General features: G+C 43.7%; 1 protein-coding gene across 1 annotated transcript; it reads right to left on the bottom strand.

The window, feature by feature from the left end:
• Positions 1-806: 806 nt before the first annotated feature.
• LOC109865511 (serine/threonine-protein kinase BRSK2) lies at positions 807-17637 on the bottom strand. Its single transcript, XM_020453755.2, has 19 exons — positions 16327-17637; positions 16003-16097; positions 13311-13396; positions 12744-12884; positions 12077-12193; positions 11761-11794; positions 11471-11539; positions 10978-11124; positions 10335-10366; positions 9996-10160; positions 9498-9595; positions 8912-9065; positions 7037-7097; positions 5579-5858; positions 5437-5485; positions 5114-5237; positions 4505-4715; positions 4110-4193; positions 807-3791 (listed from the first exon to the last, which is right to left on the bottom strand). Exons 1-19 carry the CDS (start codon positions 16409-16411, stop codon positions 3568-3570), a joined length of 2256 nt encoding a protein of 751 aa, XP_020309344.1. The 5' UTR covers positions 16412-17637; the 3' UTR covers positions 807-3567.
• Positions 17638-22353: the final 4716 nt, after the last annotated feature.

Below are 22353 nucleotides of genomic sequence, written 5' to 3' on the forward strand. Positions count from 1 at the left end.
GGCTGAGTTAGCTACCAAAGAAGAGCCAACGAGAGAGGCGCTTCTGAGAGAGGCCATTTCACCGGCTGAGGGAGAGTCAACTAATCCAATGGCGATATAGGGAGGCAAATCCAAAGTAGATGGATTCCAGAGGAAGCATTGGGCACAGGAGACAGAATATTCAACAAAATGGCGATCAGAGGAAGGCTGCAGGCAGATGGAAATGATCCCATCAGCTCAGTCAGTCAGATACTGTACTAAACCAAGGATGAAAAACTCTGAGAGCCTACCTCATGGAGAACAGGTTGAAAAGTTGACCAAACAAATTGGAAGACAAAAAAACACTGAAGAACAGACAAGGTACTTTTGAGCCAGATGCAAGCCTGCCAGTGCAGGAGAATTCAGAGGTGCCTGGAGTAGCAGAGCAGGATCATGCGGCCCACACTTGTGGGCATTCTGATTGGTTGTTTACATTACAACTTCTCATAATTGGTGGATTGTAGCTCACCCCTGCCAACACTCAGGCTGCATGGCTAGTGGCTAACGTTAGCCATCTCAAGCTAGCTAGCGCAGAGTAAATTCTCCATGTGAAGTTGATAAATAGTGCATTGTAGGTAGTTTAGAAGGTGTCTGGAAATAAGTTCATAAATAAAAAATAACTGTTTGTAGTTATAGGTAACCAGATGGTGGACTACAACTAAGTTAATAAGTCTTTGACCGCACTGTGTTGTTACTTTGGTGAGTAAAAACTCATGACTCCTATGACTCGATGTATTACAAATTAATTTTGGAACATCTAGCTGGAAACCCAAAGGACACAACAGACACACTATTTTAGAGTTTATTATTATAATCATAACAATAAGGTGGATGTCTCTTTATTTTGACCATCAATTCAACCATAATTGTTTCATGTTTTTTTTATATCACAGGCAATAGTTATAATAGTGCACTTTTATATTTAAATTATGATACAGACATTTCTTTTTTAACACCTTATTCTACTGACCCTTAGGAATGGACAATAGTTTACAATCTTAGCTAGAGTAAGGATGATGAATATAATGATCTTGGTGATGATGATGATGATGATGAAAATGACAGTGAACAATCATAAAGGTGAATAGCGACAGTGACGCCCCCGACGTGTACAGCGTGGTGTCTCTCGAAGTCAAGTGGTCCGCACAACGATGGCTGGAACTGGTGATGACAGACGCATCAGGTCAAGGGGAAAAGCATAAAGAAAGACATGGGAGCAGTATGAGCGTTTGATGTTGTCGGAGGAAAGGTGTACGATGGTGGTTTGCTCGTGTCTGCCAATGAATGTGGACAGTTTAGCTTGCTAGAGCAATGTGCTCATTGCTGGCTCAGTCACTTTATACAGAATGCTTAAAGAGAGTCCCTCTCACCCCTTTGCCTGTAACCTGGTCACAGGTGGTGCAACAGATCTGAAATATAAACCCATGACTCAGTCATTGACTCAACTCTTACAATCCAATAATCAGAACTGGGTCGTATTCATTAGTGCCCACCGTAGCGAAACACGTTGCAAACAAAAAACAGTGTATCTCATTGGACAACTTCATGTAGTCCCTCCCTGTCTCAGTCCGTTTGCTTCCGTTTCGTTCCCAGTGAATTCGACCCCGAACAGAACATAAAATATATAAACAAATTCATACAATAGAAACTAAAACACTAACATTTAGACAGAATGCTGGGAAGGAATGTAAATGTTGTAAGTTCATGATCCAAAAACAAAATGAGTGTCCTGGGAAAGAGAAAGAAATCAAATAAAAAAATAATGTTGACAAGAAAAACATTATATCCCTAGCTCCTGATATATTTCTGTTGGTGCAAGATACATTTCCCACATAAATAAATAATATATCAATAAATACATTAACAGTAAATAAATAAGTAAATAAATACAGAAATACATAAACAAGGAAATGGAAAATCGCAAAACGTTCTGCATCTGTTGCATATTGTGCAGTAAGGAAGACTGGCTGGTAATGTGTCTAGTTTCTATCACATAATACTGTTGTAATACATGATCGTCAAAACAGCTACGTCTGCTTGTAGAGCGGTGATATAAGGTGACGCCGCGGGTGCAGAGGATGGATCACTTGGCTCATTGGTGATGGCAGAAGGGCTATCATTTGTTTGCCTTTTTTTGAAGTCTTTCGATAACAAGGAGTAATACGTCAGCATTTTGAGTACAGCTTTATGAGAATGTCCATCGATCAATGCGTGTTGAAATCTATGTTTGGAGTCAATATGTGAATAGGGTGGTGATATGAGACAAGCTCAGATGGAGTTTGTCCAATCCATAGGTCTGGAATTCTCTCCTCATTGAGTCAGGGACAGATAGTGGAAGTCCAACCCATGTAACTATTTGCCCATGTTTTTTTTCTTCTTCAATATATTTTCATATTTCTCTTCAAATCAAAAATATTTTTCTTCAGAGCAAAGGTTTCCCGACGACGCTTACATCCTGGTTACATTGTATTTGTCTCTGAGTAAAAAGAAAATACAACAAAAAATGTTTTCTAATACATCAATGGTGACTTCGTTCCGACTTCCGTTCGAATTCCCATCAGCGTGGGTTCCACATTCAGATACTGGAGCAGATATGTCGAGGATGTCAAATCTTCCTGTTGTCGTTCCCTCTCCTGTATCTCCGCTGATAGCGCCAACCTCAAAATCAATAACTACATCATCTTAACTAAACCTAAATAAAAAATATTTTTCACATTCACTTAGTTAGCTTAATTTGCATTTCTTTACCGCAAAAGAAGAGGATGTTGAAAATGCCTTTTTAAATTTTTTTTTTTAAAGGACCTCATTTCTCCCTTTTAAAAACATGATCTGAAGGTGTTGTCGCCAAAGTCATTCATTGATCTGGCAGCCGGTTCTAACTTCTGGAATGGGTGGTCTGTGATAATAAGGAAGAGGGTTCTCTACGTGTCTCCATCACCTTTCATTGTCTTTTGAGTAAATGTACGTACAATGTTGGGCACATCAAGGTATTCATCGGGTATCCTTTTCAGTTATGCTGCTGTGGGGTAGAGGTACGGGAAGGGGGCGTTGTGTATTCTTGAGAACCATCACAGGATTGTTGAAACCCGTTCTTAACGTTTTGCTTGAGTTATTGCAAAGGAATGAATATGCTAGCAGATCTTATAATCCAAATCAAACACCCTTTATCGTAATGACTGGCTAATTGGCATGCAAATTAGCGCTTCTTCAAAGTTCCTAGTTTGACCTGTGCTGTGTCTGGCTCATCTATTGTATCCGCTTTGGGAAAATGTTTTAGTTTTATTACTGGTTTGAATGGGATCCCTGCTTGATTCAGTGAATCAACATGAATGTATATTTTAACACAGGTGAAAAGCAGAAAATAATATCAGCTTGTGTTCAGGCTTAAAGCATCTTGTTGAGACATCTTCTGGGGGTTGAATGGGAGATACTGTATACCTCAGGGTTTGTGAAGGGTTTGGGTTTCGTCTGATGACAATTTGTCTTGTTTTTTTCACCAATGGAGTCTGGACACCTACTACCCGACTGGTCTCTCTCTCTCTCTCCGATTTAGGGTTGGGACTGTGTTCCATTGGAGGACAGTAGTCGGGTCCTCTCCTTCCCGGAGCCTCGGCGTTGCAGGACCCCCCCACTGCCTCCGATGCCGCCTCCGATACCTCCTCCGTCCCCTCGCTCGCCCCATTCGCACCGGTCGCCCCCGCCCTCGGAGCGCCGGGAGTTCTGGCGGGTGGGGGTACCGTGGGGCCGACTGTTCTTCTCGTCTGGGAAGGGGTCTGTAGAGGGAGAGAATACAGTGACTCCATTCACGTAGGTGAAACCAGCGTGTGTAAGAATGTGGGGTAAACACTATAATAATCTTCACAAATAATGAATCAACTATTAATAGTGTGCATACTATTAATACATTCGTATTTCATTATTTGTAAACATATACAAACATTTATAAGAATTTCAATCATTTCAATCATTTCCAACGCAAATGATGGATTATTCATTTAAGTTATCATGACGTGAACCTGGATGTGGGAAAATGGTGTGTGAGGTTGGTGTGTGTGAGTAACAGAGAGTGTGAGAGTGTGTGTGTGACTCACCAGAGACCCCCATGGGCTGATCGTGGGAGCTGAGAAGCTGGGCCTGAATGGTCTCCACCACTCGTTTGAACCTGCGACTAGGACCTGCGAACACACACGCACGCATGCACGCACACACGCACGCACGCACGCAGACACATAAAGGCATTGAGAAGATGCAAGCTTTTACCAGCACTAAAGATGCACACACCTGCACCGCACACACCCACCCACCCACCCACACACACACACACACACACACACAGTTCTCCCTTCCACCATAACAAACCTGCCCTACTTTAATTCATTTGCATGAACTGTAACAATCCAATCCACCATATAAACCAGATGCTGTAAATCACCAACTGACAGCGTTCGAATGAACACCGGTCCTTCCCATTCCAAGCTCCACTTGCCTGATATGAGGCTGAACGTCACGCTGTAGATGCCCGCCTCTCTCTTGCCCTCCCGCTCGGCTTTCTCCCTCTCCCGCTCCCTCTCTCCCTCGGAGAAGGCAATGTCCACCTGGAACTTCACAGGCTTCTGGAAGACGGAGGGGCCGCCGGAGGTCTTATACTCGGCTCTGAAGCTGGTCTGGGAGATGACGCTGTGGCTGAGAGAGGGGATCTGGGCCGGGGGTTGGATAGGGTAAGTAAAGGGAGAGATAAATATGTGGGGTAATGAAAAGAAAGGAGATGTGGGTAGAGAAAGTAAAAGAGGGGGAGACAGATAAAGAGGGTCAAGGGTCAATGTGAGATTGGGGTATTGGAGAGAATGATAGAGAGAGAGTTGAACTCTTCCATTTGAGCCACATCGACACATTTGTCTGTCAATAAAGCGGATTATAGTGAAAATATAAAGGCTCACAAGATGAATTCCTAACACTTAAAAAACATGACCATATTACTAGGACTGAAGTGTGATTTTTTTTTAAACTAAAAAAACAAGCTAGAATGTAGGCCTTTCTCAAGACAAGTCTCGGACATTGTTAACTCAGGATGTTCAGCGCAGAGTCAGATACTCACAGAGAGGAAGGCGTGGACGATGTCTGCCTTGACAGAGCTCAGCGGCTTGTCTCTGATCACCACGAAGATCTGCTCCTCCTTCTCCAGGCTGATGAAGTTCCCAAACCACGACTTCTTAGCCAGCCTGAGGGAGCATGACGCACATACACAGACGGACAAACAGACAGACGGAGACGGACAAACAGACAGATACAGACGGACAAACAGACAGACACAGACACACAAAGAAAAGGTTGTGGCGAGGTCAAATGAGTTGGTCCTCGACGCAGGGCATCTGGGAGGCATGTTCATGAGTGTGTGTGTGTGTGTGTGTAATGACTTACTCAGGGCTGGACTCTGGGGTCAGGCTGGACATGTCCTCTAATGTGGGTACTGAGAAAACAAGACATTTGTTCCATGTAGCTCTGTATTGTAATTTGCTAAAACTCCATTTAAATTGTTTACAATCTATTGCTATGTAGTTACCTTGCATCTTACGGCGGTGGAAGCGGGGTGAGCCCAGCAAGTTGTTCTTGAACGAGTTAAGACGGGTCCTCCAGTGGGCAGAGCTGCTAGCCGCCATGCCGCCACTCCCTCCGGGGCTGGAGGGCGGAGTCAGGGACAGGGAGCCCACCCCTCCGCCTCCCTCCGCCCGTGAGGAGGAGGACGAGGAGGAGTTGGAGGGAGGGGTGGAGGAGGAGGGGTGGTGGGGGTGGTGGACGGGGGTGCCCATGGGGGTGGGCAGCGGCGAGCCCTGGGGGGTGACCTGCGACACAGAGTGGGTAGAGTTGGGGTAGAAGCTCTTAGTGACCGACTTGAGCACGGAGGGCGAGGGGAAGAAGAAGAAGCGGGGGATGGGTGAGAGGAGGGGGGAGGGCGAGCGGGAGGGTGAGTTGTGGATGGGGAGAGACTTGATGGGCTGGAGGTGGGGCCGATTGGTGGCGGGACCGCCCTTGGTGGTGGTGGGCAGGGTCTGGGTTTTGGGGTTCTGGGCCGCTTTGGGTTTGTCGTGGGCTCGGGCCGACCGAGGCGTGGTGGCACTTCCTGGTTTGGATGGGTCCTTAGTGTGAGCGGTGGTGGAAGTGACGTCTGATTGGCTGAACGTGAAGACAGGGCTCTGATAGGACTGGGGGGGGATGGAAAAGAAGAAGAGAAAGAGAGGGATGGGAAAATGGAAAAAGAGGGATGGAAATGAGTGTTATGGGTTATGACAAAGGAGTGCTTCTTGAATGATGGTGAAGAAACTGCACTGATGGTGTGAGCTATTTGTATAACTGAATGTAAAATCATTAGTTCTGACCCTGCATTCAACCATTTATGTTCCAACCTCACTCTTCTTTTTTAAAATCACTTTCAGCTAACACTTTAGATAACACAGCACGCAAAAATCCCTCCATGTCAGAAATAGTATGGAAGACAAAAACTACAAAATGGCGCAAGCAATACATTATGACTCTGTTTCTGCTTTTGCTGATCCGGAAAATAATAATTAAACTAGTATGTTGACATTTTCACGGTTACAGTTATATCAGTTATATCTTTAATTTATGCAACCCAAAACATGTTTTATCTTTACTTTATGTGCTGTGTTGCTTTACAAAATATGCACGTTTTTAAAGTTGTGCCATATATTCTCGAAAGTGTGGATGTGGAGAAAGAAGAAGAAGAAGAGAAATGCCAAAGAAACTCCAAATGAGTGAGAGTTATTCTGATAGTGTGGTATGACATGTAAAATGGCTCGGAATGACCAAGGAGCTTGAGTGAGTTAGAGGAAGCGTTATGGCAACATTAGCGCAATGTTAAAGCAATGTGAAAATGGTCAATAAATCTTTGAACGTTGCAAAAAAAGACAACCATTATCTGACATATACAGTTCAGGGTCAACGTTGTATACTTTATCATTTCAGAGAGGATGTTAAAAGTGTTGGCCAACAAGCCTCTTACCCTGGGACTGCTGAGAGGGCTGGAGGAGAGGCCGGTGGACGCACCACTGACTGATCGAGACCTGTAGAGGGGTCACAAGAGGTCATCATTTTAAAGGTCGTTATCATAAAGGTGAAGAGAACAAAAAATATGTCACCCTCAAGTAAAATGTGACAAATAAAATGACATTACAGCCTTAATTCTAAAATTGATCATCATATAACATCAATATTCTAAAAGTGATCATCAATCTAAACAAACTACCCCATAATGACAAAGCAAAAACAGGTTTTTAGAAATGTTTGCTAATTTATTAAAAGGAAAAAACAGAAATACCTTTATTTACACAAGTATTCAGACCCTTTGTTATGAGACTCGAAATTGAGCTCAGGTGCTTCTTGTTTCCATTGATTATCCTTGAGAGGTTTCTACAACTTGATTGGAGTCCACCTGTGGTAAATTCAATTGATTGGACATTATTTGGAAAGGCACACAGCTCTCAATATAAGGTCCCACAGTTGACAGTGTATATCACAGCAAAAAACAAGTCATGAGTTTGAAGGAATTGTCCGTAGAGCTCCAAGACAGGGTTGTGTCAAGGCACAGATCTGAGGAAGGGTACCAAAACATTTCTGCTGCATTGAAGGTCCCCAAAAACACAGTGGCCATCATTCTTAAATGGAAAAAGTTTGGAACCACCAAAACTCTTCCTAGAGCTGGCCGCCCGGCCAAACTGAGCAATCGGGAAAGAAGGGCCATGGTCAGGGAGGTGACCAAGAAGCCAATGGTCACTCTGACAAGAGCTCCAGAGTTACTTTCCAGAAGGACAACCATCTCTGCAGCACTCCACCAATAGGCCTTGATGATAGAGTGGCCAGACGGAAGCCACTCCTCAGTAAAAGGCACATGACAGCCCGCTTGGTGTTTGCCAAAAGGCACTTAAAGGAGTCAGACCATGTGAAACAAGATTCTCAGGTCTGATGAAACCAAGATTGAACTCTTTGGCCTGAATGCCAAGCGTCACGTCTGAAGGAAAACTGGCAACATCCCTACGGTGAAGCATGGTGGTGGCAGCATCATACTGTTTTTCAGCGGCAGGGACTTGGAGACTAGTCAGGATCGAGGGAAAGATGAACAGAGCAAAGTACAGAGAGATCCTTGATGAAAACCTGCTCCAGGGTGCTCAGGACCTCAGACTGGGGTGAAGGTTCACCTGCCAACAGGACAACGATCGTAAGCACACAGCCAAGACAACGTAGGAGTGGCATCCGGACACATCTCTGAATGTCCTTGAGTGGCCCAGCCAGACCCGGACTTAAACCCGATCGAACAACTCTGAAAATAGCTGGGCAGCGACGCTCCCCATCCAGCCTGACAGAGCATGAGAGGATCTGCAGAGAAGAATGGGAAAACTCCCCAAATACAGGTGTGCCAAGTTTGTAGCATTATTACACAAGAAGACTTGAGTCTATAATCGGTGCTTAAGGTGCTTCAACAAAGTACTGAGTAAAGGGTCTGAATACTTATGTAAATGTATATTTCAGTTTTGTATTTTTAATACATTTGCAAACATTTCTAAAAACCTGTTTTTTGCTTTGTCATTATGGGGTATTGTGTGTAGATTGATGAGGAAAAAATATAATTTAATCAATTTTAGAATAAGGCTGTAACGTAACAAAATGTGGAAAAAGTCAAGGGGTCTGAATACTTTCTGAATGCACTTGATGTGGCTAGCAAAATGTTTTTGGCCAGTAAGAATGTAATATGTGTGTATGCGTGTGTGTGTGTGTGTGTGTGTGTGTGTGCGCGCGCCTGTCTGTCTTTGTGAGTGTGTGCCTGCATTTGCCTTTTTTGTGTGTGTTTTTGCGGACCGTGTGTGTGACACCCCTCCAGTACCTCTGGCTGTGTGCGGCCGTGTCTAGGGCCCTGCGGGTCGGTGTGGGAGACCCCTGCTCGGTCACACTCAACACCTCTAGGCTCTTCCTCTCCGGGCGGCAGCGGCCATGACGCGTCAGCATGGGAGAGTCCACTCGCTTACGAGGGGGGTCCGCTGAGGGACACCAGGGTGGAGTTAGTCCATTACGCAGTAAGAGCCACCCCAAACCCCCCAACCCCCAATCAGAACATACAATGTATATAGTAAGGCTATCACAACTACTAAAATATCCCGACACACACACACAGGCAGCCCCTACACACACCTAACCTCCCCTCTAAACACACACACAGATACACAACCCAAACACACACACACAACACACCTTTCCCCAAACACACTTCTATCCCACACTCATATGCATCAGTGTCCAGATTCGAACAGCAAAATGAGGAATTAGGTTTAAAAGGTGGGTCCGTGGAGAAGCAGGAGTGAGGTGCACACCGGGACACAGAGACAGAGGAGCAGGAGGAAGACTGCGGACCAGACAGGGACGGAGTCAAGTCAGTGCGGTTAGTGGCTCGCTCCTGACACCTAGGGACTCACCTACGTCATTTCGGGGCGGCAAATCCTCATCCTCGTAACTGGGGTAACGCTCTTTCCTGTCCAACAGGAGATAATAGATCATCTTCTCCTGGTTGTCTCTGGGGGACGGAGAGAGAGAGGCAGGGATGGAGGGAGGGAGAGAGAGAGGGAGGGAGAGACGGAGGGAGGGAGGCAGGGAGGGAGGGAGGAAGAGACGGGGGGAGGGAGGGAGGCCTTTAAAGAGAGTTGAATCTTGAGATACGCACTTGGACTTTCTCGTAAATCGCAAAACGAAAGGCAAGGGGAGATTTGTGTAGAAAGATTTAAATTCAGGAATACAATTTGGAGGAAGGTAGCAAGACGAGAGACAGGTTTGAACACAAGAAGAAAGAAGACACAAAAGGTGGACATGGGCCCAGCTAGACAAAACAACAAAAGAAAGAGACAGATGACAAAGAGAGAAATGTGAGAGAAGACACACACACAGAGACACACACACACACAAACAGACACACGTACTCTTCACACTGCAGGTCACGGGTGAGTTTCCCGCGGTCTCTGAAGCAGCCCAGAGAGTGCATGCTGTCCAGCACGTCCGGGTCCAATTCGGTCAGCGACAAGATACGCCCCACACACACCCGCCTGGGAGCGGGCTGCTCAGGACAAGGCTCGTTACGACCCGACCTGAGACACACGCGCGCGCAGACAAACAGATACACGCACCACACACAAAGACACACATCCCCATGTTAGTGACCCAAAACACTGGGCCCCATACACAATGTTTGGCATCAACTTCAAATTCCCAATTCATCCCTATTTATAATTCAAAGGCAGACCAAACTAATCCATACTTACTGATACCAGGTGTGCTTCTGGATGGCCTCTAGCTGGAAGGGCGAGAGGGCAGATGGAATGATTAGTACAGTCTGTTCAAAGACACAGATGGCTGCTAGCGCAAGGTGTAAACAATTCCTGCTGGGCCTGACTTTTGAAATTTGAAAGAGATTCTCTCATCACTTTTGGCTACATTTTAGGTATCTCAATCTCATCCCCACCTTCGTACCGTGAGTCTCTTGTCGGGGGGTTAACCTCTCCCTCCCTGACTCCTTCCCCCAATACCGCTCAGCCTGCCTATCCTCCTCTCTTGTACCGTGAGTCTCTTGTCAGGGGGTTAACCTCTCCCTCCCTGCCTCCTTCTCCCACTACCGCTCAGCCTGCCTATCCTCCTCTCTCGTACCGTAAGTCTCATGTCGGGGGGTTAACCTCTCCCTCCCTGCCTCCTTCTCCCACTACCGCTCAGCCTGCCTATCCTCCTCTCTCGTACCGTGAGCCTCTTGTCAGGGGGTTAACCTCTCCCTCCCTGCCTCCTTCTCCCACTACCGCTCAGCCTGCCTATCCTCCTCTCTCGTACCGTGAGTCTCTTGTCGGGGGGTTAACCTCTCCCTCCCTGCCTCCTTCTCCCACTACCGCTCAGCCTGCCTATCCTCCTCTCTCGTACCGTGAGCCTCTTGTCGGGGTCGACCTCAATCATGCCTTTGAGCAGGGCCTGGCAGTCCGGGGGAATGAAGTGGGGCATGTGGAACACCCCACTCTTCACCTTCTCAAGGAGCTGACGCAGGTTGTCATGGTCAAATGGTAGGGCCCCCTACGGAGGAGAGGACAGGGGAACAGGGACGTTACTGTTAAATAGGCCTTTTTTTACAAGGAATGGGAGGCGTGACTGCACATACAAACACATGTTGGGCTGGTTATCCAGGCACAGATTAAACCTAGTCTTGGACAAAGAAGCACCTTCAATGGAGAATCTCCATTGAACATACTTTTTAGTCTAGGGCTAGGCTTCATTTGTGCCAGTTATTTTGGGTCACAAGGTTATAACCCAATTCCACAAATACTCAATTCCAAATGGACCCCTAGCCCCTCCTCTCGATCTGAAAGGATCGGGTCGGTGTAAGACGTAAGCAAAGAGGGCAAACGGGACACTTTCTCACCACCAGCAGAGCAAAGAGGATGACTCCGCAGCTCCACACATCTGCCCGACGACCATCATACTTCTCTCCCTGATAGAGAGAAAGAGAGAGAACGAAGGAGAGTGAAAGAGAGAGATGTGTACTATGCAACATGTACCCCTCCCTACATACACATGTTGGTATCAGCAAACTCTTACCTTAAATACTTACATTTCTTATGTCTTATCAATCATTACATTTCTATATCTCACTTGGTTGGGTGATCTTAGACACTTAAAATAACGAAAAGGGAAGACGAGCCGGAAACCTACCCGGATCACTTCTGGACAGGCATAGTGTGGGGATCTGAAATGGATAGAAGTGAGGCCTTGAGAAGATGCGAGCTTTCACCAGCACATACGACACACACACACACACATGTACTGCACGCACACACACACACACACACAAACACATGTATTGCACACACACACACACACACACACACATGTATTGCACGCACACACACACACATGTACTGCACACACACGCACACACATGCACACACACAAACACATGTACTGCACTCACACACACACACACGCACACACAAACACACACACCTGCATGCACACACAGCATACTCACCCACAACTGGTCTCCAGCAGGCTGTCCCCCACCTGTAGGGAGGCCATGCCGAAGTCTGCGATGCGGATGTTGTTCTTCTCATCCAGGAGCAGATTCTCCGGCTTCAGGTCTCTGTGACTGTGTGACGGCGCGAATAGAGCAGCGTAGAGTTGAGTGCGATAGGATAGGACGGAATAGAAGTCATTTATTAGTGAGACCTTAAATCATCTACTGGAAGTGAGCAATAAAACACTGAGCGAGTAAAATAAGAATAGATTCAAATAAAATGGCATTATTAGTGAGATATTGACGGAGGGCGTGAATAGATGGGAATTACTCATAAGGAAGCATAAAAACAATGAGACCAGACCAGACCATTTGATTGAGCCTGGAGAGCAAGTTGGGCAGGGTTTTCACTTTTGGGACTAATCAAGTTTTTCCATTGCACCAGGCAAGCTCAATTAGGCGTTGCTAAATTATACATTTATTTTATTATTTTCAATGCTAATTTTTTTTTTTAAGTGAGCAGTCCCAATCATTTCATATTTGTTGTGCCTTTATTGAACGATAGGACAGTAGAGGAAAGACATGAAAGTTAGTAGAGGCTCTAACTGCTGGACGACACAAGCCACTCACACACACACACACACACACACAATAGGTTTTGTACATGAATAAAGTCGTTTACCAGATAGAGTGACTGTGACAGAAGTCCAGGGCCGATATGATTTGTCGGAAGAACTTCCTGGCCTCTTTAGGTGTCAGTCTGCCCTTCTTCACCAGATAGTCAAATAACTCCCCACCGGACACATGCTCCAACACCAGGTACCTACAGAGAGGGAGGGAGGGTGATAGATAGAGGGCATGAGAAAGGGGTGAGGGAGGTAACTCATTTATAGGGATAAAGGTTGGGGAGACATTGAGGGAGAGAGAGACAGAGAGAGAGACAGAGAGAGAGACAGAGAGAGAGAGAAAGGGGGGAGAGAGAGAGAGAGAGAGAGAAGTTGAGCAAGAATTCAAAGAGGGTTGAATCCTAATTTGAGGACAGGCTTGTGTAATTTGGATATTTGCGAACAACATGCATTGAAGTCAATGGGAGATCTGATGGCAGAAATCTGCAGACTTCAAGAGAGAGAGACGAAGCAGATTAATACAGTCCTTTGATTAATATTTACACATGACACCCACGGGTCTAGAGCCACAGGGCACAGGCAGAGCCGAGGGGCGCACCTGAATGTACAATGAATGAACTCACAGGTATTTGTTATTCTCGTAAACGTCATGCAGCTTCAACACATGCGGATGCTCAATTAGCTTCAGGATGGCAATCTCCCTCTCCACCTTGACAGAGACATGGGGGGTTAGAAAGAGAGATGGGGGAGAGGGGGAGGGAGAGAGAGAGAAAGTGAGAGAGGGGGATATAGGGAGGGAGAGAAGAGATGGGGATAGAAAGAGAGAGGGGGGAAGAAAGAGCAATATAAAATTGTAATTTGAGAGGAATTTACATTCCAGTGTTCACTCTTAATGCATACCTGATGAAATATGTCTTGTTGAAGAGCCTTTGCATGCATGTAATTTCATTACTATTCCTAACAGTAATTACTATGTATATTGCATATATATATATATATATATATATATATATATATATATTTACGTTTTTGGGGGGGAATTGTACACAATTGCAGCTAAAAGCTGAATTGCAGCACACATACGCCTACGTAAGTAAGTAAATACAACAAAATACATTATTAGCGATTCATTTTAAGGTCAACCCTGTTACATGAAGTGACGTTTTAATATGGTTAAACTAATCCTTTCTAAATATATTTTTCAAAAGAGACATTGAGCGTCTAATGGTCAAATAATTGTGTAAAAGCAGGTGAACTACTTTTACGGTGGGAAACTGAGCTGGTCGAGCATAACACGTCAACCCTGTTACCCATAGATGGAAAGGCTAGAAATGTTTAAACAATTGATATTTTTTGTGAAGTTTGCATTCAATTGCCCCTCCCTGTTACACACACAAGCTTCCATTCCCCCTGTCACAAGAGGATATATAGTGGGGCAAAAAAGTATTTAGTCAGCCACCAATTGTGCAAGTTCTCCCACTTAAAAAGATGAGAGAGGCCTATAATTTTCATCATAGGTACACTTCAACTATGACAGACAAAATGAGAAAAAAAATCCAGAAAATCACATTGTAGGATTTTTTATGAATTTATTTGCAAATTATGGTGGAAAATAAGTATTTGGTCAATAACAAAAGTTTATCTCAATACTTTGTTATATAGCCTTTGTTGGCAATGACAGAGGTCAAACGTTTTCTGTAAGTCTTCACAAGGTTTTCATACACTGTTGCTGGTATTTTGGCCCATTCCTCCATGCACATCTCCTCTAGAGCAGTGATGTTTTGGGGCTGTTGCTGGGCAACACGGACTTTCAACTCCCTCCAAAGATTTTCTATGGGGTTGAGATCTGGAGACTGGCTAGGCCACTCCAGGACTTTGAAATGCTTCTTACGAAGCCACTCCTTCGTTGCCCGGGCGGTGTGTTTGGGATCATTGTCATGCTGAAAGACCCAGCCACGTTTCATCTTCAATGCCCTTGCTGATGGAAGGAGGTTTTCACTCAAAATCTCACGATACATGGCCCCATTCATTCTTTCCTTTACACGGATCAGTCGTCCTGGTCCCTTTGCAGAAAAAAATCCCCAAAGCATGATGTTTCCACCCCCATGCTTCACAGTAGGTATGGTGTTCTTTGGATGCAACTCAGCATTCTTTGTCCTCCAAACACGACGAGTTGAGTTTTTACCAAAAAGTTATATTTTGGTTTCATCTGACCATATGACATTCTCCCAATCTTCTTCTGGATCATCCAAATGCTCTCTAGCAAACTTCAGACGGGCCTGGACATGTACTGCCTTAAGCAGGGGGACACGTCTGGCACTGCAGGATTTGAGTCCCTGGCGGCGTAGTGTGTTACTGATAGTAGGCTTTGTTACTTTGGTCCCAGCTCTCTGCAGGTCATTCATTAGGTTCCCCCGTGTGGTTCTGGGATTTTTGCTCACCGTTCTTGTGATCATTTTGACCCCACGGGGTGAGATCTTGCGTGGAGCCCCAGATCGAGGGAGATTATCAGTGGTCTTGTATGTCTTCCATTTCCTAATAATTGCTCCCACAGTTGATTTCTTCAAACCAAACTGCTTACCTATTGCAGATTCAGTCTTCCCAGCCTGGTGCAGGTCTACAATTTTGTTTCTGGTGTCCTTTGACAGCTCTTTGGTCATGGTCATAGTGGAGTTTGGAGTGTGACTGTTTGAGGTTGTGGACAGGTGTCTTTTGTACTGATAACAACTTCAAACAGGTACCATTAATACAGGTAACGAGTGGAGGACAGAGGAGCCTCTTAAAGAAGAAGTTACAGGTCTGTGAGAGACAGAAATCTTGCTTGTTTGTAGGTGACCAAATACTTATTTTCCACCATAATTAGCAAATTAATTAATTAAAAATCCTACAATGTGATTTTCTGGATGTTCTTTCTCATTTTGTCTGTCATAGTTGAAGTGTACCTATGATAAAAATTACAGGCCTCTCTCATCTTTTTAAGTGGGAGAACTTGCACAATTGGTGGCTGACTAAATACTTTTTTGCCCCACTGTATGGTTGATTTAAGAGGAAGTCGTCAACCCTGTTACGGTCAACCTTGTTACTTTATTTGGCACTTACTATTGTCCATTTTTTATTTAACCTCTTGATGGGAAAAAAGTGTTTTATTATTAAGTTGAACATGTGCTCTTTACGACAATGTTAAAATTAAGTGAAATAAAACATATTATTGGAAGACCCAACTACTGCAAACAGCCAGCTAATCGTAATGTTGTCCATTTTTAGAAAAGTAGTCATCATACTGGGATATTCTTATTCGCGTTATCATTATCTTACCTTCATCAGAACCGACTCGGACAGTTTCTCCCTGTTGACTATTTTGATGGCTATCTTCTGTCCCGTAATGCAGTGAACTCCAAGCTTCACCAGGCCTGAGAGAGCGAGTCACATGCTCACCATACACTGGCCAACATAAGGGTATTACGCATTCTTAACACATTCACAAAACACATACATGACTCCCATCTATCTGTCCATCAATCCACCCATCCACTGCAACCACTCGCCCGTCCATCCATCCCTCCATCCCATAATAAACACACTATTATTTTTCACGAAGATGAAGAAGGGGGAAAAAAAGCAGTGAAATTCAAAACTCACCTGTCTGGCCCTTCCCCAGTGTTTTTTCCAGTCGATATGGCCCAACATATTGAGCTGACTGACTTAGTGACAGTTCCTTACTCATACTGCTCTAACTATTGGCTACGACTTACAACGGCTAATGGTGATAACTAGCTCTATAGTTAGGAGGATTTCATGAATTATCGCCCTCGAATACAAAAAAAAGGAAGCCTGGATAACAATGGTAATGGTTAGGAAAAAATATTGCAACGCTGCTTTGAGATAGACTGAAGTTGTATATAGGTCTATATTCAGAGCTAAAGACCGGACAAGTCCTGAATTAAGAATTGTGGTTTTACTTCTTTCTGGGTCGGTGGTTCTGGACTCATGTATTTTTGCTTTCATTCGATATAGACAAGTATTATACTGAAAAGAGTAAATGGATTGCTATGACACACATATCATGTTATGTATGCACTAGCCTAAACTCAAAATAGCGACAACTATCATGATAACAAGTATGACAAGATTGATAACATGGTAGGCCTATGTGTTACAGTTCTCAGATTTGAAATAGCTTTGCTTTTGATACATTGGTCAATCAACAGAGATCAGTACCAATATCTTATCTGTTTGACAGCACCAACCGTCAATAGATATTTATCAACATTAGTTTTGACTGCACCATTCTTTTTCTATCTGCAACCTGATCACAAACAGGTTACTATCATTGGGATGCTACATCAATTCATTCAAACAACGTATCGCAACACAAAAACGTCCTTATAGTTCAATGCAGACAGATGTAAATGGTATTCACTGTGGCAGGCCTATATCACAGGTGGAGCCGCATGTTATCTTCGAGTTATTAGCCACACAAGTGCGTCCATACACTGTGGTTAGCCTAGCCTACGTTTATCCACGTCTTTTAAGCGTCTGTCAAAATCGGATCATTTTGAAGTTTCTTTGTAACGCGAAATGATATGTTTCGTCCAACAGCCACATCGTTGCGATTTTTTTAGAGGAAAGATGCGTCCCTTGCAAAACAACCATCTTTACCGTATCACCCTCCCCCTCCCTCTCGCTCTAGCCCTGCCAGTAGGCTAAGCGTATCACAGCATCTTCTCTCTCTCCTTTTGGCGTGTCCTCCCTCGCCGGTTCCAATTTCATGAAATCAACGATTTGCTAGTGAGAAATAAATATCTGCATATGTATTCACACTATACTAGACAGGCACGTTTTCATATAATTGCACACATTGCGTGAGAGGGCCTCCCCGTTTACAGTCCTTTGCTTTTTCTTGCCGTAAATCGATATTTTCTCTCGTCTTCCTTCGCCTCATTCGCATCAGCATCCGGGTCCCACTCCCTCTCCATCCCTATTTCTACCCCTCCCTTTTGATCTTCCTCAAATACGCTTGTCTCTCTGCATTCACCTCAGATACATCGCATATGCGGCACTGCTGTTGCAAGCAGAAGCACATTTTGTTTTGAATTATGGAATAAGTTCTTACCAGGATGAATCTAACTTTTATAAAGAATATATATTTTTTGCAATACGTTTGGCCCACCTTTTGCACTGGGCAAAGTTGGTATTAAGCAGCCTAAAAATTAACCCTGGCCGGCCTACCTGACCATTCGAAAGTCAGTGATGTAAAATGATAGTCTGCCTGTTTTTTTGGTTGATTTCTAAATTAGAATGACAGCTAGGTTTAGTAAGGTACACGCTACGTTTACTGTAGCCTAGGCCTTTTTTTTTGTTAAACAGAAATTCTGTCAAATGGCTATAGCCTACACATTGGCCTGTGATTCGAATTTAGTCGCAAATAGCCTACTACAACAATAGCTGTATGGACAATTACAATGTTTTATTGCATGTCGAACACAAATTCAGAATATTATTCATTTTAAAAGGTAATCATGTAATTCCATTGCTAAACAAATATAATAGGTCTACAGGATTTATTTGAGCCGCTAGTGAGCGCTATGGATCCTCACTATCATCTGGAATTAAAGATCCCAGTCAGTAATACACTTGTGTCCCCCGACGACCGGTTGGTACATACAACAACCGCCATTCAGGCTGTATAGCCGTCGGGTGCCTCCTTTACACGATTTAATGGCTCGTCGGTGGGGGGTGGGGGGCAACATGCGTGCTGTCTTAATAAAACAACATTTTCTGCCACCATGCATTCAACCAGGGGTAAACAATATACTCAATGTGCAACATCCGAAAATGGTGGTGTAAAATGTTGTTTTATTAAAGACAGTATGCATATTTATTTTCCACAGAGGTGACATTGAATCGAGTTAAGGAGGAAACCAACGCCTTTGTAGCCTGAATGGAGGATGTAACAACTGGTTGCCTCATTGAACAGCAGCTAAAATTGCCTGGCGTTTCACAATATTTAAAAAAATAAATTAGCAGGGAAAACAGTTTGGAATGCAAATGACTGCTGCTGAAAAGAGAAGGCTCTAATCTATCTGTATTTAGGTTACACAAATATTTGATCAACTCCCACCCAGCACCCCTTAACTCTAAACATATATATATTTATTTTTTATTTAACTAGGAAAGTCAGTTAAGAACAACTTCTTATTTACAATAACAGCCAGGAACAGTGGGTTAACTGCCTTGTTCAGGGGCAGAACGACAGATTTTTGCCTTTCTGCTCAGGGATTTGATCTAGCAACCTTTTGGTTACTGGCAAAACACTCTAACCACTAGGCTACCTGCCACCCCAAATCTTCACTAGGCCTTCCTGCAGCTATGCCTATACTGTTTTTCAATAATCCTATATCTGGATAATATGGGTTTAGGATAGGCCTATCACAACATTCCATTTTATGTAGAAAACAAGTGCCATGACCCCACAGATTTTTTTGTATAAATACTCCAGAGTAGAGAATAATGGTATATCCAGAGACCAGAAAGCTAAACAGATAAATACATTTTTGATTTGCAAGAGGGCGGCGGGGCACCGCTAGTAATTTATAAATGCCTCATGAGCTTAGTCCAACTGCTGTACCTCATCAAAAACCCAAATATAGTCCTATGTTTGTTGTATTCCTTTGTTTGTACACCATCAATCAGGCAAAGCGTCAAAACAGGGCTAAGATTGAATCCTACCACATTGGCTCTGACGCTTGTCAGATGTGTCAGGGCTTGCAAACTATTACGGACTACAAAGGGAAACCCAGCCACGAGCTGCCCAGTGACGCAAGCCTACTAGATGGGCTATATGCCTTTTATGCTTGCTTTGAGGCAAACTACACTGAAGCATGCATGAGAGCACCAGCTGTTCTGGACGACTTCGCACACCACCCCAACAGATCCACAGATGATGCAATCTCAATCGAACTCCACACTGCCCTTTCCCACCTGGACAAAAGGAACACCTATAGTTGAAGTCGGAAGTTTACATACAACGCAGCCAAATACATTTAAACTCAGTTTTTCACAATTCCTGACATTTAATCCTAGTAACAATTCCCTGTCTTAGATCAGTGAGTATCACCACTTTATTTTAAGAATGCGAACTGTAAGAATAATAGTAGAGAATAATATTTATTTCAGCTTTTATTTCTTTCATCACATTCCCAGTAGGGCAGAAGTTTACATACACTCAATTCGTATTTGGTAGCATTGCCTTTAAATTGTTTAACTTGGGTCAAATTTTTCAGGAAGCCTTCCACAAGCTTCCCACAATAAGTTGGTTGAATTTTGGCCCATACCTCCTGACAGTCAGGTGTGTAGGCTTCCTTGCTCGCACACTCTTTTTCAGTTCTGCCCACAAATGTTCTATAGAATTGAGGTCAGGGCTTTGTGATGGCCACTCCAATACCTTGACTTTGTTGTCCTTAAGCCATTTTGCCACAACTTATATTGAAATATATACAGCTTCTAAAGCCATGACATCATTTTCTGGAATTTTCCAAGCTGTTTAAAAGCACAGTCAACTTGTGTATGTAAACTTCTGACCCACTGGAATTGTGATACAGTGAATTATAAGTGAAATAATCTGTCTGTAAACAATTGTTGTAAACATTACGTGTGTCATGCACAAAGTAGATGTCCTAACCGACTTGCCAAAACTATAATTTGTTAACAAGAAATTTGTGGAGTGGTTGAAAAACGAGTTTTAATGAATCCAACCTAAGTGTATGTAAACTTACGACTTCAACTATATGTGGGAGTGCTGTTCATTGACTACAGCTCAGTGTTCAACACCATAGTGGCCACAAAGGCAAAGGAGATGATTGTAGACTATAGGAAAAGGAGGGCCGAACACACCCCCATTCACATCGACAGGTCTGTAGTGGAGTGGGTCGAGAGTTTCAAGTTCCTTGGTGTCCACATCACCAACAAACTATTATGTTCCAAACACACAAAGAAGTTGTGAAAAGGGCACGACAATGCCTTTTCCCCCTCAGGAGACTGAAAAGACTTGGCATGGGTCCCCAGATTCTCAAAAAGTTCTACAGCTGCACCATCAAGCATCCTGACTGGTTGCATCACCGCCTGGAATGGCAACTGCTCTGCATTTGACCATAAGGCGCTACAAGAGGGTAGTGCGTACGGCCCAGTACATCACTGGGGCCAAGCTTCCTGCCATCCATGACCTATATACTAGGCGGTGTCAGAGGAAGGCCCAAAAAATTGTCAGACTCCAGTCACCCAAGTCATAAACTGTTATCTCTGCTACCGCACAGCAAGCGGTACCGGAGTGCCAAGTCTAGGTTCAAAAGGCTCTTCTTAGGGCTAGGCCCCTTTTTTTTCTCAATTTCTGACTGATGTGCCCAAAGTAAACTGCCTGTTCCTCAGGCCCTGAAGCCAGGATATGTGTATAATTGGTACCATTGGAAAGAAAACACGTAAGTTTGCATAAATGTTAAAATAATGTAGGAGACTATAACACAATAGATATGGTAGGAGAAAATTCAAAGAAAAACCAACCAGATTTTTTTGAGAGAGACCATGGCCTTACAACGCAAAGTATAGGGGCATACTGAATTCTAGCTCCCAGGGTGCAATTCCTATGGCTTCCACAGGGTGTCAGCAGTCTATATTAATTTTGTAACTCCCAAAACAAATAAGAAATATCAGTTTTAGTACAGGGACACAGTCTTGGAAAGTTTTATGTGGGGTGCCGTCCTCAAACAATCGCATGGCATGTTTTCGCTGTAATAGCTACTGTAAATCAGACAGTGCAGTTAGATTAGCAATAATTTAAGCTTTCAGCCGATATAAGACACTTGTATGTACCTAAATGTTTCATATCCATCATTGTTATGATTATTTATTTGAATTGCGTGCCCTCCAGTTTCACCGGAAGTTGTCCCGCTAGCAGGATGCCTAGCCCTGAGAAGTTTTAACAGCTTCTACCCCGAAGCCATAAGACTGCTGAACAATTAATCAAATGCTGCTACTAAACAGCTGTTACTTGCTGTTTATTATCTATGCATAGTCTCTATTCTCCTACCTACATGTACAAATTTCCTCGACTAACCTGTACCCCCGCACATTGACTCTGTACCGGTACCCCCTTGTGAATAGTCTCATTATTGTTATTTTATTGTGTTACTTTTTGTTAATTTAGTAAATCTTTTCTTAATTCTAATTTCTTAAAACTCAGTGTTGTTTGTAAGTAAGCTTTTCACGGTAAAGTCTACACCTGTTGTATTCGGTGCATGTGACAAATACAATTAGATTTGATATGAATGTAATTTTATACAAGCTCTGTATAACATGGTTAAAAATATACTTTTGATATCATGGATGGTCATTCCTTGCATCCATAGCTCTGTCTATGAATTTGAGAGTGGTTAATTTCTTTAGCCCCATCCCTCAGCTTTTTACCAAAACAGCGGCAGGGTGAAAGCTTAGTTACTGTTTGAACTGCAGATTTCTCCTTTAACATTACTGAAGTGGAATAAAGATTTTCTAAACAATATTTATCTGAAAGTATCTACAGTATGTTGTATGAACAGCTGAACATCTGTAGCATTTTCATTTCCAATTTTGAGTTGCTTTGTGCTGCTTTCAGACGATTGATGAATGTCATGA

This window comes from Oncorhynchus kisutch, linkage group LG20, assembly GCF_002021735.2.
Source record: "Oncorhynchus kisutch isolate 150728-3 linkage group LG20, Okis_V2, whole genome shotgun sequence".
In the NCBI taxonomy this organism is placed as follows: Eukaryota; Metazoa; Chordata; class Actinopteri; order Salmoniformes; family Salmonidae; genus Oncorhynchus; species Oncorhynchus kisutch.

Coding starts and splice junctions, on each gene's coding strand:
- LOC109865511 (XM_020453755.2), bottom strand. CDS start 16,411: ATGAGTAAGGAACTGTCACTAAGTCAGTCAGCTCAATATGTTGGGCCA. Junction 5,486..5,578: donor CCACCGCCGTAAGATGCAAG/GTAACTACATAG, acceptor TTGTTTTCTCAG/TACCCACATTAGAGGACATG. Junction 3,792..4,109: donor TCAGCCCATGGGGGTCTCTG/GTGAGTCACACA, acceptor CTCCCTCTACAG/ACCCCTTCCCAGACGAGAAG.